Here is an 18,165-nt window from a genome sequence, read left to right as displayed (position 1 = left end):
TTTCCTGGATGAACTCCTGAGTTTCCCAAGCCCAGGTCTGAGCCTGTTTCTCTTTTCTCGCTGCAGGCTTCCTGGCTGACCTCTCCTACGCCCACACTGTCTCCACCCCGATTCCTCTCACCCACCAGCTTGTCTTCTACATTCCAGAGCCTTATCATGTCTACATGTACATCTCAAGGGCACCTCGAACCAACATGTCCAAAACTGACCTCGGGAACCCCCACCTAAGCCTCTCCCTGTACCCCCTCATCAGCAAATGGACACAGCACAAGCCCTACCCTGCAAATCACTCCTGACACCTCCTTCTCCCTCACTGCCAGTGCTGACAATCTTTCCCCCTTTATAGACATCCCCTTCTATCTCCCCCTCCACCTGGTGCGGACCTCCACCAGCTCCTCCAGTCCTCTTATGGCCTCCTAACCACTCCTGCTGCTGCTCTTGCCCCTTTCTAGTACATTTCCACTGGGAAGCCAGAGAGAGCTTTCCAAAGTGCAGGGTTACTTCCCTGACTAAAGCCCTTCACAGCTTAACTCTGCTCTTATCAATAACCAAAACTCCTCAGGGCTTGGCCCCCACCGGCCGCCCCAACCTTAATCTCATCTACTGCCTGTCTTCCCCTGGCTCCCCCTGCTGCCAGGCTGGCCGGCAGTTCCTCAGCTCGGACTCACTGCTAGGCCCCAGAGCCTTTGCACATCTCTCACCTGCTTCCCGGGTACTCCTTCCTCTTTGTCTTTGATGGCTGCTATACAAATGTGATTTCCTCAGGGAAGTCTCCCCCCTTTGCCTCTCTCACCAGATCAGTTTCCTTATCGTTCTTAGCCATTGTACTTCTCACAGTGGGGGTTGTGCATTCATTTGTATGGCTGTTGCATTGGCTTTGCCCTCCCTCCGCCCACCGTTGTACCGATAAGAGTGTCTGGCAGGCAGTAGGCACTTCACGTTGGCAGAGCGTAGCAAATGAGACAAGTGTGTAAAGTGTGTGATAGGACATTTATCACAATTATCAGCAAGGGAAGGCTTCCTGCAGTGGGTGGGATTGTAGGTGGATCTTGACATGCAGAGGCGCACATAGGCAAAGCTCACTGGCTGGATGGGCCTCGACAAACCCTACCTTCTGCTCCGGCCTCATTTCTCATTTGTAAAATGAGCAAGGGTTGGACAAAATAAGCCAAGGCTCTGGCATTCCACGGCCTTGGCATCCTTCGCAGTCCTCCACGTTCTTCTCCTGAGGCAGCTGGTGTAAGCCCAGGTAAGTCCTCCCACTTTTGTGCCCAAACCCCGGTCCTCTCAGTCCCATGTTGTTCTGTCTGTAATCCCACGTTCGACCACAGGGCGGCGCTCGGAGACCAGCCACCGGCCCAAAGGGTCAGTGAAGACCTGCCTGTGGTAGGGTCCCTGCCCAGGCTCTTCCCTCGAGGCCTCCCACCCACCCTCCCTCCCAGTCCACAATGCCCTGGCCCACGACCTGCAGCAGCCATGCTGAGCCACGGAGATGTGGCTGTGCCGCGGCCTTCTGCAGCCCCGCGCCAGGCCCGGCCTCGCCCCCAGCCGCAGGTACATGCCGGCGAGTGGGCCACTGCAGTGCGCCCTGCACCTGCTGGGCTCCAGGGCCGGACACCCGGGTGCGGGCCTTCAATGCCTGTTCATGCCTCAACCCCTCACCGACCCCTCACGACCCCTGGGCGGCTCGGACGACCTGGCCCTGGCAGTAACACCCTCCTGCCCTCTTTCCCTCCCCACCCCCCTTGCCGCCTGCAGGGCTGGTTTTCCTGGGACTCTCTTCTGACCTCAGCTCCAGGAAGCCTTCCTTGAACCTCAGTGCGGGGCCAGAGGTCCCGGTGTAACAGCACCCCGGGCTCTCCTGTCACAGTCCTTACTGCTGCAGGGGCCTGTCATTATGTAGGCCGCCCTGCAGCACCACCCTCCCAGGCTGAGCCCCTTGAGACCACGACAGTTTCTGATCCCCCCTGCCCCCCCTCCCCAGTCCTGGGGGTCTGGAACAGGACCTGGCCCCACAGAAGTATCCAGCCAGTCGATGTTGAGTGAGGGAGTCCTCTCTGTTGATTTTCTCTCATTGTCCCTAACATGGTCTAGTCCCAGACTCGACTCTCGCCGTGTCCAGCCACCAGCAGCAGGCAGACTTTTCTGCCCAGATCACACACCTAGGGGTGCCAGAGACACACCCCCAACACTACCACTCTGGGGAGGGGGCCCAGTTAGGGGGAGAGAATGGAGCCTGAACCAGCATTCTGCCCATTGTGACTCACCCTGACCTCACAGGCGTCATCCTCCCCACCGCCAGGTCTGAGAGGTTGGGGGAGACTAGCCTGGCAGGAAGTCCCCAATGAGCCACCTTTCTTCACCACCCCCAAAACACAAGGGGGAGCACAAAGGCCACAGTCTCCCCCGTGGTTCAGAAAGGTGGGTTGGGCTGAGAGCAGGGGGTTCTGGGGGGGGTGCCAGAGGGCAGGATGGGGTGCAGCAGGCCTCTGGGATGGTGGGGTGAGACCCCTGGCCTGACCCGCCTGATCGTGCCAGGGGTAGCTCCTCCCGGGACAAGGACCGAAGTGTGACGGTCAGCACTTCAGTGTCCATGCCTGCTGGAGGGAAGGGAAGCCGCACCAACTGCTCCCAGTCCACACCGCAGAAGGTCTCCAACCGCCTGATCAGCGAGAAGTCGCCGCACCTCCTCCAACATGCCTACAACCCTGTGGACTGGTGAGTACCTTCCTGATGCCCCTCCTGGGGCAGCGGGGCTTTCAACCCCTGCTACACCCCAGGCTAGTGAGTGATGCCTCACCCTGCCCGGCCTAGGTACCCCTGGGGTCAGGAGGCCTTTGATAAGGCCAGGAAAGAAAACAAGCCAATTTTCCTTTCAGGTACTGCAACTGCTTTCCCTGGGATGGGGAGCGGAGTGGTGGTGGGTAGGGGAAGGGTCTTCCAGGTCTGGGGCACTCCCAGGAAACCAGAGGTCAGGGCCTCTTCAGTCCAGCTGGGCACCCCTCTGACCAGTCACTGTGGCCCCCATTCCACGGTGGCCCCACGGCCCCATTCCAGTGGGGTACTCCACCTGCCACTGGTGCCACATGATGGAGGAAGAGTCCTTCCAGAACGAGGAGATTGGCCGCCTGCTCAATGACGATTTTGTCAGCGTAAAGGTGGACCGGGAGGAGCGGCCAGATGTGGACAAGGTGTACATGACCTTCGTGCAGGTGAGTGGTCTTCCCATGGAGGGGATTGTCCAGACACAGGGGCTGTTCCCCTCACCTTCACCCTCTGTCCACCAGGCCACCAGCAGTGGTGGGGGCTGGCCCATGAGTGTGTGGTTAACTCCCAACCTTCAGCCCTTTGTGGGAGGCACCTACTTCCCCCCTGAGGATGGCTTAACCCGAGTTGGCTTCCGCACCGTGTTGCTGAGAATACGGGAGCAGGTGGGTGTTCGTGGGGGAGGGGGGCGAGGGCAAGGGAACAAGGGGCCCCCACCCCATGCTGACCTCCAGGTGTGCCCCCGCCTTGCACAGTGGAAACAGAACAAGAGTGCCTTGCTTGAAAACAGCCAGCGCGTCACCACAGCCCTGCTGGCCCGGTCGGAGATCTGCACTGGTGACCGCCAGCTGCCTCCCTCTGCTGCCACCATGAACAGCCGCTGCTTCCAACAGCTGGACGAGGGCTATGATGAGGAGTACGGCGGCTTCGCCGAGGCCCCCAAGTTCCCCACACCGGGTCAGAGCCCACCTCTGCCCGCCCCGCCCCTCCCGGCCCAGCCCCACGTTCAGATGCCTGTCCGGGTCAATGGCCTGGCCGCTGACCTCCTGCTGTCCTTACCCTCACTTGTCAGCAGCTCTCTGGTCAAGACCTGACTTATGACCCTAGCAGTGACCCTGACAGTGACCTGGATATAGACTTCCTGTGCTACGGGTTCACCTTTGACCCCCTGGCCCCAAGCCTGTCAGGGAGACTGCCTGCTATGTGAACTCCTAACCCCAGCCTGGCCCAAGGCCTGCTGACCAGCCAGCTCTGCACCCCCTGTGCCCCCATCCTCTCACCCGCTCTTGGTGCCCGCAGTGATCCTGAGCTTCCTGTTCTCCTACTGGCTCAGCCATCGGCTCACCCAGGATGGCTCTCGGGCCCAGCAGATGGCCTTGCATACCCTGAAAATGATGGCCAATGGGGGCATTCGAGACCACATAGGGCAGGTGAGTGGGGCTAGGCGCTCCCTGCAGGGGGCAGCAAGAGGCAGTGGAGTCGGGGCAGGGACTGGGGTCGGCCTCCAGACCCACGTCCCGCCTGGCGCAGGGTTTTCACCGCTACTCCACGGACCGCCAGTGGCACGTCCCCCACTTTGAGAAGATGCTCTACGACCAGGGGCAGCTCGTGGTGGCCTATTCACAGGCCTTCCAGGTACCCCGACCCCAGCCTGTCTGTCTACCCCTGGCTGCCTCTCCCAAGGACTTCCTGGTGATCTGTGGCTCCCCCTTGACCTCAGCCCCTATCCCCTTCCATAAGCCCAGTACCCAGGTTCCCTCCTCACTTCCTGGGAGAGGCTGACTGCTGCCCCAGGCGCCTCTGTTGACAGCCTCCTTCGTCTCCCTCAGATCTCTGGTGACGAGTTCTATTCCGACGTGGCCAAAGGCATCCTGCAGTATGTAACTCGGAACCTGAGCCACCGGGTGTGTGTCCACTGAGGCAGGCGGGCCTGGCAGTGGGAGGGCTCGGGGGCCTTCACCGCACGGCAGGCTGGGGCCAGCCAACTCTCCCCTCCCCACAGTCTGGGGGCTTCTACAGTGCAGAGGATGCAGACTCGCCCCCGGAGCGGGGCACGCGGCCCAAAGAGGGCGCCTTCTACGTATGGACCGTCAAAGAGGTCCAGCAGCTGCTCCCAGAGCCCGTGCCTGGCGCCACCGAGCCGCTGACCTCCGGCCAGCTCCTCATGAAGCACTATGGGCTCACAGAGGCCGGCAACATCAGCCCCAGTCAGGTAAGGGCTCCTGGGGGCATGGAGGGTCCTGAAGCTGGACAGGCAGACAGGCAAGTGGACACTCTCAGACAAGGGCTGTTTTCCTCAGGACCCCAAGGGGGAGCTGCAGGGCCAGAACGTGCTGACCGTCCGGTATTCTCTGGAGCTGACCGCCGCCCGCTTTGGTCTGGAGGTGGAGGCCGTACGGACCTTGCTCGACACAGGGCTGGAGAAGCTCTTCCAGGCCCGCAAACATCGGCCAAAGCCGCACCTGGACAGCAAGATGCTGGCCGCCTGGAATGGTGCGGTGGTCGTGTCTGAAGCCTAATCCACTTATAAAATGACCCTTCACAAGGCCCCTTGTGTGTGTCAGGCAGCTGCCATGTATTGATTTTTCCCTTATCAGTTTTATTATCTCCAAATGGAGGCTCAGAATTGAGTAACTCACCCAAGGTCACAACCAGGGGCTAGTAGCCCAGTCCTGCCTGGTACTGGAGCCCAAGTCCTACTCACTCACTGAATTGCTCCAAAGAGGCATCTGGGCTTCAGGGCAGTTAGGGCGGCAGGGAGGGGCCTACCCGGAGGGCACTGGCCAGCTGCTTGTAACCACTGGCGTCTCCTCCCTCCAGGACTGATGGTGTCTGGCTACGCAGTGACGGGAGCTGTCCTGGGTATGGAGAGGCTAATCAACTACGCCACCAATGGTGCCAAGTTCCTGAAGCGACACATGTTTGACGTGGCCAGCAGCCGCCTGATGCGGACCTGCTACGCAGGCTCTGGGGGAACCGTGGAGCACAGGTGGGGGTCCGGAGAAGGCTTGTCTCCCTGGGCAGCCCAGGCCTGTCTCTGCCCATCTCCTCCCCTCTGGGTAGACTCCAGTGCTGGCTCTGCCCTCTGCCTGCCGTGAGCTCTTGACCTTCCTGGGCCCACTGGCTCATCTGGGAAGCGGGCTCATGGTACCCACCGGAGAGGTAGATTTCTAGTGTTCGATGAAGTAATGCAAGAAAAGTGCTTCCTCTCTGAAAGCCTCTCTCTCCCCTCCCCTGATGCCTGTCCCCTCAGCAACCCACCCTGCTGGGGCTTCCTGGAGGACTATGCCTTTGTAGTGCGGGGCCTGCTGGACCTCTACGAGGCTTCGCTGGAGAGCGCGTGGCTCGAGTGGGCTCTGAGGCTGCAGGATACGCAAGACAGGCTCTTCTGGGACTCTCGTGGTGGCGGCTACTTCTGCAGTGAGGCCGAGCTGGGGGCCGGTCTGCCCCTGCGTCTGAAGGACGGTCAGTCAGCACATGCAGAGCTGGTCGGCTTTCCTGGACCCAACTGGGGCTTGACTTTCCCAGCGGGAGGTGTAAGCTCAGTGTGGTGGTGAAGAGCCAGAGTGGGTAGGGGCCGGGTCCTCCTGGGTTCACATCTTCACCACTTACTATTATTAATCAAGTGACTTCGGGCTGGTCTCCTATTTCAGAGCCTCCGTTTCTTAATACGCGAGATTGAGCTAACATTGGTACTGCCTTTACAGGGTCGATGTAAAGATTAGTTTAACTATTCTGTGAGCACGCTCTCCCCAGTCACTGATGTGCCTGGGTTCATGTACTGAATGAGGCTGACTTGGCCCCTCCCCTCATGAAGCTTTAAGAGCAGTAGAGGAGACAACTAATAAATAGTAATACTTAATGCAAAAATGCAAATGCATAGTTAAAATTGTGAGTGCCGTGAAGTATTACAGGAGGTCTCCCTTCTCAGTAGTGCCTACCATCCCCTGATGTGTCTGGTCTGGAGGCACAAGTCCCCAAATGTAAGCTCTTGAGAGCAGGACTTTGTCACTGCTGTATCCCCAGGGTCTTGCACAGGCCTGGCACATAATAGGTGCTCAATAAACATTAGTTGAATGAATGAAAGGCAATGAGAGAGAACAACAGTGGGGCCTAACTCAGCTGGAGGGAGTCTAGATAAAACCAGTGACGTGTCATTTAACCAAGAGTCAAAGGACAAGATGGGGCCCTGTGGTCACAGAGGAGTTGCAGGGGGATTTCAGACTGAGGGAACAGCCTGTGAGAGGCTTGGAAAGGTCAGCCTGCACCATGGAGGATGGAAGCAGAGGCCAGCCTGTGAGGGGAGAGTGCCCAGGGGAGGAGGGGGGCTGGCTCCCCGAGCCCTGCAAGGTCTCGTAGGCATGGCAAGGAGTGGAAGGCTCTGAAGAGTTTTAAGAGGACTGTGACCTGCTCTGGTTAGATCTAAGCATGTCACTCTGATTGATGGTGGAGAAGGGATGGGGGCAGGGGAAACAGGGAGCCCAGTTAGGAGGCTGTTTGTTGATGACATTCAGCCCAGATTAATGCTGGCAAAGGCTGGGACAAGGGAAACGTGTGAGAAGGGAGAGGCAGAGGATCTGGGTCTATTCTGGCTGCAGACTCAGCGATCTCAGAGGAATTAGAAGTGGGAGGTGAGATAAAGGAAGGGAGGGGCAAGGAGGATGCCACTCTGGCTGGAGCAGCTGGGTGGTTGGATGGAGCTGTCAGCAGTGAGATGGGGGAGCCAGGAACCAACAGTGCATCCAGGGGCAGGGGAGTCGAGTGTGTGTGTGGGAGAGCAGAGGAGCAAGAGCTGCTGGTGCTGGCATCCACTCAGACCTGGGCCGCGGTGGGTGGGCAGGGACTCTTCTCCATCCCATCTCCCTAGCCACCCTGGCCACAGTCCTAGGGCTGGGTCCTGCAACCCAGGGCCCCTCCCTTATGATTCTGCCCCCCCCCCCCCCCCCCCCCCCCCGCACCCTGCAGACCAGGACGGCGCAGAGCCCAGCGCCAACTCCGTGTCGGCCCACAACCTACTTCGGCTGCACGGTTTCACGGGCCACAAGGACTGGATAGACAAGTGTGTGTGCCTGCTGACCGCCTTCTCCGAGCGCATGCGCCGTGTCCCTGTCGCATTGCCTGAGATGGTCCGAGCCCTCTCGGCTCACCAGCAGACCCTCAAGCAGGTGGGGTGTTGAGGGCACTTGGGTGGGGACCCTGGGTGGGAGGGAAGCTAGAGCCACAGTGGGGGTTTGGGGACATGGGGTGGGGCTTCGGGAGCCGTCCCCCAGAGCATCCATCTGTCTGTGAGTGTGTGGCTATCTAGGAGTATGTGTGTGTGGGTGTCTCTGCGGGAACACCTGTAAGGGCTGCTCTGAGCAGGTGGAGGAGTCTGTGGGAGGGTGTGTCTGAGAGGCCTCTGGTGCAGGCAGGCGCCTCTGTGGGTTCCTATGGCTGGGGCTCTCAGAGCAGGGGCCCCTATGGTTGGGGGGTCCCCATGGTTGGTGAAATGTTTCTCTTCATGTCTCCGTGTACTAGGAAGTTGGGTCTGTTGGTATGTTTGCAGAAATACACTTATCTGCACATATGTTTCTATGTGTGTTATTGCTGTGCGTGCACGCCTGGAGGTGTGTGACTGTGTGTCTGCTTTTCTGAGTGTGTGCTGGTGCGAGTTTTTTCCAGGGGTGGTTTGCCTGTCTGCGTGAGTGTGCCCTGCGTTAAGGTTTGCCTGCTGACCTTAGCGTGCTTGCCTGTGCATCTCGCCCTGTGCATGTCCATTGTTCGTCCTCCCGTGTGTGGTGTCTGCCTCTACCTGCGCTTCTGTGATGACTCTGCATCTCCCTGTGTACGGGCTCTGTGTTGGTGTGTCTATCACTGCACCATGTCTCTGTGTGTGTGCAGGCGTCTCTGCCCATACTGTTTCTCCCCATGACTGTATCTCTACCTCTGTGCACACCACCACCACCTCGTGCATTTGCACATGCACGTGTGTGCACGTGTGTGTGTGTGTGTTCCCACCCGCCCAGCAGTGAATCTGAGGCAGCCTCCTCAGGTTCTGGGGGATGTTGCGCTGAGTCTCATTCCTTCTTAGGGATGTACGGGGGTGGAGGAACGATGGGGAAGCCCTGGTAGATCTGGGTCCAGCCCCCCTGCACCTGACACTTGAGGGTGCCCGGTGAGAGGGGGCTGGGGCCCCTACGGTTGGGGGTCCCTGAGCAGCCTTTCTGTTGTGGCCAGATTGTCATCTGTGGGGACCCCCAGGCCCAGGACACCAAGGCTCTGCTGCAGTGCGTCCACTCTATCTACATCCCTAACAAGGTTCGCGCTGTGAGCTCGCCCCACCCTCTCCCATCAGCCCCCCAGAAGGCCTGGGGAGAGGGATCCTCCAGGGCGTCCTGCCAGTGCCCCAGAGGCCCCAGGTGACCCTTTCTCATCTGCCGCTACCCCAGGTGCTAATTCTGGCTGATGGGGACCCCTCCAGCTTCCTGTCCCGCCAGCTGCCCTTTCTGAATACCCTGCGGAAGCTAGAAGACCGGGCTACCGCCTACGTGTGTGAGAATCAAGCCTGCTCCATGCCCATCACCGAGCCCAGCGAACTGAGAAAACTGCTGCATCAGTGATTGCCTGGCCCCCTGGGCACAGCTCCCCCATCCAACAGAGGCTGGGCCCTGCAGGGCCCTGCAGAGCCTGTGGCCATCCATGGGTACCCTGTCACCAGGCGACCTGCCCATCCTCTTTCCCCACCATGGGCATCCACTCACCTTGAAATAAACTTGACAGCGTGCCGTGGGAACCTCAGGGCCTGGGCCTTGCTCACGAGAGAGGGTCCTTGGGCTCCAGCCTGGGACCCAGCAGTCTAGGGCCCCTCCCTCTGGGAGCCCCTAGCTGACCCCTCTGCCTTCTTGAATTCCTCCTTTGCTTTCAGAGGTCACCAGGATGACCCCACCCCCTGGCCACTGTCATTGTGGTGTGGATGTAACTGAGGTCAGGGGACCGGTAATGACTTCCAGGGGTGGAGGTGGGGGTGGGGACGTGGACTTGCCCAGGAGGGGAAAGGCCAGGGCTTGCGCTCAGGTGGGGTTAAGCGAGGAGCCTGCCCCGCCTTTCTATTGTCTTCTGTTTAAAGCTGGGAAAGGGGCAGGAGGATGCTTTCTATGAGCCTTTACTTTTCATGGCATGGCCACATTTGCACACACTCCAGTACACTGTGGGAGCTGCTGTTATCAGGACCAAGGGCGTTTCTTTTGGGGTGTCCATCCAGCCCTCGGCCTCGCCAGGATGGAGCTGAAGCCTTCCTGCAGGAGGCCATGTTGCCCATCCCCAGCTTGCACATGAGCTGGGCCAGGGCAAGAGTTTTCTTCATTTGGAACATCTGTTGAGTTGGAAGTCCCTCTCCAAATCTGAGTTCTTCCTGCTGTAAGGAAAGCTGGTGCCTTGCTGTGACCTCTTCCTGTCCCCTCCATGTTGGAAGATACAAGTCTCATTCTTGGCACCCACCTCTTCACAGGCCCCAGAAACCCCATTGAGCTTCCACTGTGGGAAGGGGACTGGGAGGCGTGCCTTGGGAAGGGCAGAGGTAGGGGGATGGGGCCGACAGGCAGGGAGGAGGGGATGGCACTGTTTCCCCACTCCAGACCTTCAGGGGTCTGCGAGCCTGGGCACCCTTGTAGCCGCAGCCACGTAGTGCGGATACCCAGAAGCTGCAGGACACCGCCTGAATGAGGGCTCTGCTTGTAGGGATGTCAGCGGTGAGAAGGAATAGGGCGCAAAGGAGCTGGGAGGCTGGGCCGAGTCACTCCAAGGTCTCCTGAGGACCATGGCCATCCCCCAGGCACAGTCACACACAGCCACGCATGGTCACTGGGACCAGGGTTTAGCTGGGCCCTTGGTGCAAGACACCGGCCCATCTGGAGGGGATTAGGGCTCCGGCCAACAAGGTCAGCTGTCCCCTTTCTGGCTGGAGTCTGCTCAGCGCTGCCAGGAAATCTGAGGGCTGGGCACATGGAGCCTAGTCTGGGGGCAGCGAGGAGGGAGGGTGGGGTGTTGTGAAGCGCAGGTGGCCTTTTTGGCAGTCCCAGCCTTGGCTTTGGGAAGGTCTAGGCAGTTTGCAAAGTCCTCTTGTCTCTGATGTACCATTGATTTTCACGAATGAGGTGACAAGGCAGGTACCTTTGGCCTCATACAGATAAACATATTCAAGCCTCAGAGAAATTGGCCTGAGACCGCTCAGCACATCGGTTCTTTCTGGGGCCTTCAGGGTGCAGTAAAGATCACCCAGGCTTCCTCTCCCGCCCAGGAGGCCTGGGCACAGCTGTGAGGGAGGATGCATTTGGTGTCGTCTGTCCCTCCTTCCAGGGTTCCTTCTGCTCTGTGTCTCCTCTTTCCCCTCCGCTGGTACCAGACAGGCACCTGACACTGGGATTCTGTAAGTGGATTCAGAGGAAGGAGGTGGGGCCTGAAAGGGTTAGTTCTCTGGGGAGTGCTAGCATTTTCTAAAGAGGGCAAGTCTGAGCGTAAGTCTTGCTCATATGTGGGATTTTAAGACTGTAGCTTGTCTTCCTCATGCTGGTCCCTCTTGGCTAATGCTCCTTGCTCTGCCCGGCAGCACTGTCATGGAGGAGCTGGGGGCCAGGGCCATTGGAGGCAGGGCCCTGTGGTTAGGGCAGTCCCTTAAGTAATTTCATCTCTCTGAGCCTCGGTTTCTGTATGTAAAAAATGGGACAACCACCACCCAACTCCCAAGGCTGTGAGGTGACTAAATGGAACAATGTATCATCGCTGAGCAGAGAGCATCACAGATGGGAAGATTATCTCGGTTCCTGAGGAAGCCAGCCAGGCTGTGAGGGAGGCGGAAAGGGGAGAGGGCTGGAGGGGCTGCTGGCAGTGCCTCTATGGGGGCGCTCCCTCAAACCCAGAAGAGATCTTAGAGAACACTTAGGCCTAACTACTTGATTGGGGAAACTGGGGCCCAAAGAAAGGAATTTCTTGTCCCTCTCATTCCCTCTCTCTGACTGAGGTTATTCATTCATTCATCTAACATAGCAGATTTATTAAGCACCTACTATGTGCCAAACACTGGATTAAGCCCCAAGGAGTGAAATGGACATAGCCCCTGCCCTCAGGGGACATAGAACCGAGAGAAGGATAATCATTTCATTATCAAACTAGATGCCTACAAACGTAAGCATCTAGTCCCAGCCTAGGCAAAGTGCTATGAGGTTCCAGGCTCCTGTCTGGCTCAGTGCTGTGTCCTCCGCACCTCAGCACCTTGGCACTTGGGCACCGTGAAATTGCTGAAAGAAGGCCGCTCTGAGGAGGTGATGTCAGAGATGAAGCTTGGAGGGCGGGAGTTAAAGATGTCAAGGATTCCTTTGCCTTTTGTGTGGGTCCTGTCTCCTGTCTCCCCTCCCCCATTCTGGCTAAACACCCCAGAAGCAGATTATCAGAGTCCCCTGGAGCCATGAACAGAGACCAGGATGCCTTAGGTAGCAGGACACCTCAGACCCGTAGCCCAGGGAGGTAAATCTGGGTCTCAGTTTGTCCTGATGGTGCCTGTGTCTGCTCCCCTTTCTGCTTAAGTTCTAGAACAGAGCTCAGCCCCAAGTCCGGGGTGGCCTGGATGGTGGTTGAAGGTGTTACGCCTGCTGACCACCAGGAAACGTGACCAAGCCTCTCTGGCCTCATTTTCCCCTTGCAAAAAGGGGGTGATTAGAGTCACTACCTTCTCTAGGCCTCATGACACGGCCCGGGGAGGGCAGGCCGACCCGGCAGACTGCGGACCGGCGGGAGGGAAGAAGGTGTCAGACACACGGAGCCAACCATAAATAGGCCCCTATCCCAGAAGACCGCTGCGACTTCAAGACTCTGGCTCTGCACACGCAGAATGAGAGCAGAGGCTCCCGCCAGGAGAAAGAAGCACTTAAGGGATCTGCTCATTAGCATGAAATGCAAATGAGCCCGGCCTCATTTACACAACCCGGTGCCCGGATTCGGCGAAAGGACTACCAGGGAGGCGATGGCACAGCAGCAGCTTTGCCCTCCCCATCGCACTTCCCGCAACCCGCCCGGGAGGGAACTGAGACACCCACCCCAAGCGGCGGAAGGCGCGGGGCGGGGGTGGGGTGGGGTAGGGCGCTGCGCTAGTGGCGCAGCCTTGAGGGATCCTAGAACGCCGGGGAGGAGGGGGAAGAGGAGGGTGCGGGAGGTCATTTAGTCTGTACCTCTGCCTCTCCGCAGTGGTGCGCGCGCCCCGAAGTCTTGGGAGGACAACCTGCTTGGTTCCGCCCTATCTTTCGCACACGTCGGAAAGTGCTTTCCGACCTCTAATCCTCGATGCCCTCCCCTACCCACCTCATCCAGCGCCCAGCACTCCCGCGGCGCTCTGCTGCCTGATACCCACAGCCTTTTGAGGTGGCAGTTAGCGGGAACTGTGACTTACCGAGCTCGGGACTCGGGAAGGCGAGGCAGGGCGGGGGCCGGGGTCTGGCCGTGCGTGGACCCGCTCCTTGGTAGGATGGAGGTGTGCGAGGAGAGCAGCCCCGAGAAATTCCTGTCCTGCGAGCAGCCTCCCCATAAACCATACCGGAACTTGGGAGGGAGAAATTGAAGCACGGAGTGGGGGGTAGGTGCAACTTGGCAGGTTAAGAGTCGGCAAAGCCCAGCTCTGGGCTTCCACCCCTTCCCACGCACTCGAAACTCCCCCAAGCCCAGGTCAATTCGCAGGAGCTTATCTCTGCTCTGCAGCTGCTCTTGAGGATCCGGGCTCAGGATCCCGCGTAACCTGCCCCGGGCCACGTGTTCCAGAGCGAAGTCCCAGCGTGGGATTCGCGCCTTCCATGGGATCCCTGGGAGCAGAGGGAATGAACTCAGGAGTGTCCGTGTGAGGTCAGGGTCAGCGGGTTAGGGTTAGGAGACCAGAGTCAAATAGTTGGAGTGGACTGGAAGCGGGATCAACAAGCCCAAGAGGTTGCTGGAGACCACGCCCAGACCTTGCCCACCCCTGCCTTGGCTCCGCCTGTTTCCCCAAGACTAGCTCCAGCCTGAAGCCCTGCGTCCTGGACCCCTGCCCCGCTCTCCTCCTTCCTTAGTCCCGCTCCCAGGCTCCACTCCAGGGTGGTCGATTAATCAGGTGGCCACCTAGATTTCGCTCTGGGACCTTGGTCACACTCCACATCCCAGGCTGTCCGCCTCCCTTTTTCTCCACGCCCGCCCAGAGCTGAGCCCCGCCTTCCGGCTATCGTCCAATTCAACGGTCTTGGACAAAGGATGCTGGGGGGCTGTCTGCGCTATCCCAGGACCCCGCGCCGAACACTCTGATTTCCCGGGGCTTCCTCCCGGGGAGTCCCGGAGACCCCAGCGGCCAATAGGAAAGTGGGTTCGGTCTGAGTAGCCGTCTAATTGGCTCGGGCCTGCGGGGAAGGACCCAGGGGCAAGGGGAGGGGAGGGGGGCGGTCCTGGGCTTTGGGGTGGGAACGGGATTCCAGCTGTGGTTCTCTCTCGGGGCGCCCCCTCCCGCACTGCCACGGCGGTCGGCCAATAGGCACGCAGCTCGGGGTCGACGGTTCGCGGCGATTGGCTGCGATGCTGGCTGGGGAGAGGCGGGGCCGAGGCTTGAAGTTGGAGTGAGGGATCCAGCTGTGGTGTGCGCCGGGCTCCTAAGCCGCGGCTTTCGCTAGCTCGCTCCGCGTCTCGGCCGGAGAAGGAGGCAGTGGCGCCGGCGAAAGCTAAGGCAGCGGCAGCCACCGCCGTGGCTGCATCCCCGCCTCCACCCCCGCCCGGGACTGCCCCCCACGGTCTCCCCGCCCCTCCCGGACCGTGAGCCCGCCGCGGGGCGGAGGAAGGAGCCGGCCCCCACCCTCTCCAAACCCACCCCCAAAGAGATCCCTCCTCCCCTCCCCCCGCCGTCTTTGGCGCGGAGCCGGGACGATGCTGACCCCTTAGATCCTGCTCCAGTTGCGGCGCGGGAAGAGGGGGTGTCCCTCCCCGGACCCCCGCCCTCCGCCCCCCTTCTTTCTTCCCCTCCCGGGGCAGCTTCGCCGAAGGTAGCGCCGAATCGGGCGACCGGAGCCTAGGCGCTAAGCGAAGAAGCCGGAACAAAGTGAGGGGGAGCCGGCCGGCTGGCCCAGGGGGCCCCAGGGGCCCTGGGGAAGCGGGACTCGAGCCGGGAGGTGCTTGCCTGAGACCCGGCGCCCCGCGGGCAGCATGCCCCTGCGGGCTGGGGGAGCTGGGCTGAACTGGCCCTCCCGGGGCCTCAGCCTGCGCCCTAGAGCCCCCCAGATGCGCCCCCTCCGGAGCCCCCCGGTTGCGTGAGGACACCTTCTCTGAGGGGCGCCTCTCACCCCTCTCGAGACCGCCCGGGGCCCCTGTTGGCCAGAGGATGGACGAGGAGGAGGATGGAGTGGGCGCCGAGGAGTCAGGACAGCCCCGGAGCTTCCTGCGGCTCAACGACCTGTCGGGGGCTGGGGGCCGGCCGGGGCCGGGGTCGGCGGAAAAGGACCCGGGCAGCGCGGACTCCGAGGCAGAGGGGCTGCCGTACCCGGCGCTGGCCCCGGTGGTCTTCTTCTACTTGAGCCAGGACAGCCGCCCGCGGAGCTGGTGTCTCCGCACCGTCTGTAATCCATATCCTCGGGGCGCGACGGCCAGTCTGGGGGGTCCGCAGGGGGGCGGGCCGCACCGCCGGAGGGGACCCAAAGCCAGGTGAGTCGGCATGGTGAGCCTGGAAGGTGGTAAAATGAGAGGGGGGCTGCCAAGGAGGGGAGGGGGTGTCAGAGGGGGAGCAGAGACGCGAGCAGGTTTGGCAGATACCCCGGTGAACCCCACCTCGGTCCACACACCTCAGTTCTCCTTGGGGGGTTGGGATCCGGGCCAGGAAAAGAGAGGAGACGTGCCCCGTTGGTTTGCAGCTGGATGCTTTCCAGATGTGGGCAGGGGAGGGTCGTCATCCTCCAGATGTGGGAAGCTTCGGGAGCCTGGGATTTCTACTCCGCCCGCCGCTGGTTAGCGAGCTGGGTTTGGTTTCCGAGTTTGGGGGGTGGGGTGGGGAGGAAGCTGCGGGGACGGGGGAGGGGGGACCGCAATCTCCTGGGTTTCCCTTTTGCCCCTGCTCCAAAGTTTGCTGTGGATTCTAGGGTCTGATCCCCCCAACCCCCACACCTGGTCGTTGAGGGGGAGGGTTTTTTTACTGACCCAGAAGGAAATGTTGGGGGCGGCGCGGGGACCAGGTCCTAACCCCCCTTCGCCCCCCGCGGGTTGGAGGCACAACAAGGAGATTCCGGCGGCGGCTGATGTCAGGGGCGCAGAATGAGAACAAGATGTGGTGGGGGAAGCTGTCTGCCCCCAGAACCGGAGTAGGGACCCTTTCGGCTGGAGTCTGGTGCCAGAGTGCCTCCCTTCTCCACAATTCATTTAATGCGGGCTGCTTAAGGTTGGGTTGGGAGTTTTGTGCTAGATTTTTTTCTTGTGGAGGGAAAGACTGTGGCTAGAGCTTTGGCAAGCGGGGGATGGGACTAAGCTGGTTTAAGTTATCCATTCCCTTTTGCAAATAAAGAGTACTCCCGCTGGATCACAGAGCAGGTATGGGAGACCACAGCCCTTCAAGAAAGTACTGAGGTGGGGGTGGGGGAACGTTGAGACAGTAGGCCAGTTCACTAAGGTGGACTTGGGTCCACCACCCCAGTGTCTGCTTCTTGGATGGGTTTGTGGAAGGCAAGCCCCGAATTCCAGGGGATTAGATTTAGCACTGCCCCCCTACCTAGCCTCTGCCCAGTCTGGAGTGGTATGGGAGACTCCAGCCCGCTCATCCCCATGGCCTCTCCTCCTAAGCCACTAGCACAAAGCGACGCTTGACTAATGCCAGGCTCCTTGCTCCCTTGCTCCCGGGCGGGTCCCACCACTGCCGGAAGGAAAGGGGTGAGGGTGCACTGCCATCCCAGGTCTTGACAGCTTCTCCTGGCTCCTTCCTCCCAGCTCAGGGGCTCTTTGAGACCCGGGGCGGGAGACTGCAGGTCTCCCTTGTAACCCCTGAGAGCCCAACCGGGACTCTGCTTTGGGGAAGTCGGGGGTGGGGGGAAGCTTGGTGCTGCTGTCACTCTCTGCAGCTCTGCTGCCGCCAGTGCGCAAAGCAGGAATGTGAGCTTGGGTCCCCCAACCCCCATCCTGTACACCCCGTGGGTCTTCAGGAAGCCCCCTCATCACACCCTCTCTCTATCTCCTGCCCCTTCTTCCTTTCTCTCTGAGCTGCGGGAAGAGAGGCGGGGGCCTCAGAGGTCTAGACCTGCTGAATGGGCTCTGACTCTTTCCCCACCTCCACCCCCGCCCCCAGGCCCCTTTCTCTGTGGCAGAGATGGAGGTGGGGAGCAGATGCCTCTGAGAAGGATGGGCCCTGGGCATTCTTCCTCTCCACCCTTAACTACCCACCTTCTCCATGAATGAGAAAAAGCACCAGCCCCTTTCCCTCCTTAGGGGTCCAGAGCAGGTGGAGAGATCTCTCCCATTTCCCTCCCCCTCCACAAAAACCTGATCTCTTGGCTAGCGTTTCCCCACCTGCCCTAACTCCAGGTGCTAGTGGATGATCTGGGCAGATTTCCTCCTGGAGGCATTCTTGGAGGGGCAAGTGGAGAGGGCTGGAATGAGAAGAGAGGTAGGAGCCCAGTGCTCACGTTGGGGGTGGGGGAGCAAGCTTTCCTCCGGGGTGGGCGTTGGGGTGTGGGCCATGGCATCACTAGGTCTGGACAAGCCCCTTAGGTTAGACTGGCTGAGGGTGGGCTGAGAACCATTTCTGGGCAAGGCGGCTTCCTAGGTGACCCCCACCACTCCACTGTACCCAAGTGTTAAGGGAAACCTGTATTTTTACTGCCAGAGGGGCTCTGAATGGACTCTGGGCCTCAGTGCTCCCCTTGCTGTCTTTTTGGTTTCTGAAAACCTTCCCTGATTCCACAAGGTTCCTCTCTGCACCTCTGAGCCTGAGAGACCTAAGGACACCTCCCCCCAACTAGCTGAAGCTAGTTAGACTCTTCTTGGCATTCCTTTCAGGTTTCTTCCTCTCTTAGCTTCTTTAAGAGACCAGGTTTCCTAGACAGGAGATCTAGACCTAGGTGGAGGGTGTGTGTGTGTGTGTGTGTGTGTGTGTGTGTGTGTGTGTGTGTGTGTGTGTGTTGGGGAGGGAAGGAGGGCAGCGAATAAAGGAGGGGCTGGGAAGTTCACATTTTGGTACTGGGGAGACTTCCAGACAGTAAATTGAGAGTCAGAAAGCCCCCCCACCCACCAGGTTACAGGGAAGGGTGGTGGGCTTGCCAGTCTGTGTCTCTTCAAGTGTGAGAGGGTGCATTCCCCCCGCCCCCCCAGGAGGTCCTGAGCTTCCCTCTCCGGCTGTTGTGTCACAGCTGGAAGTTTGTGTAGGAGTTTCTCCAAGCTCAGGGCCCA

The 18,165-nt window shown here is 59.9% G+C and overlaps 2 protein-coding genes across 10 annotated transcripts in view; both read left to right on the top strand.

Moving 5' to 3' along the window:
• Nucleotides 1–2,578: 2,578 nt before the first annotated feature.
• Nucleotides 2,579–9,380, top strand: SPATA20 (spermatogenesis associated 20). Its single transcript, XM_024573238.3, has 15 exons — nt 2,579–2,718; nt 2,815–2,879; nt 3,058–3,212; nt 3,288–3,431; nt 3,522–3,723; nt 4,066–4,196; nt 4,297–4,401; nt 4,596–4,670; nt 4,769–4,978; nt 5,067–5,259; nt 5,587–5,755; nt 6,020–6,231; nt 7,732–7,931; nt 8,983–9,063; nt 9,195–9,380. The coding sequence occupies exons 1-15, from the start codon at nt 2,594–2,596 to the stop codon at nt 9,363–9,365; spliced, it is 2,238 nt and encodes a 745-aa protein (XP_024429006.2). The 5' UTR covers nt 2,579–2,593; the 3' UTR covers nt 9,366–9,380.
• A 5,299-nt stretch (nt 9,381–14,679) lies between these two features.
• Nucleotides 14,680–18,165, top strand: part of CACNA1G (calcium voltage-gated channel subunit alpha1 G) — a 61,918-nt gene continuing 58,432 nt past the window's right edge. For all 9 annotated transcript variants that reach the window (XM_053911609.2, XM_053911607.2, XM_053911605.2 and 6 more), the window contains exon 1: nt 14,680–15,363. In XM_053911609.2, coding sequence (XP_053767584.1) covers nt 15,122–15,363 — 242 coding nt within the window. In that variant the 5' untranslated portion in view covers nt 14,680–15,121. The remainder of the gene's footprint in view (nt 15,364–18,165) is intronic.

The sequence above is a fragment of the Desmodus rotundus genome, chromosome 9 (genome assembly GCF_022682495.2).
Source record: "Desmodus rotundus isolate HL8 chromosome 9, HLdesRot8A.1, whole genome shotgun sequence".
Lineage (NCBI taxonomy): Eukaryota > Metazoa > Chordata > Mammalia > Chiroptera > Phyllostomidae > Desmodus > Desmodus rotundus.
This window is presented reverse-complemented; position numbering and strand designations above follow the sequence as displayed.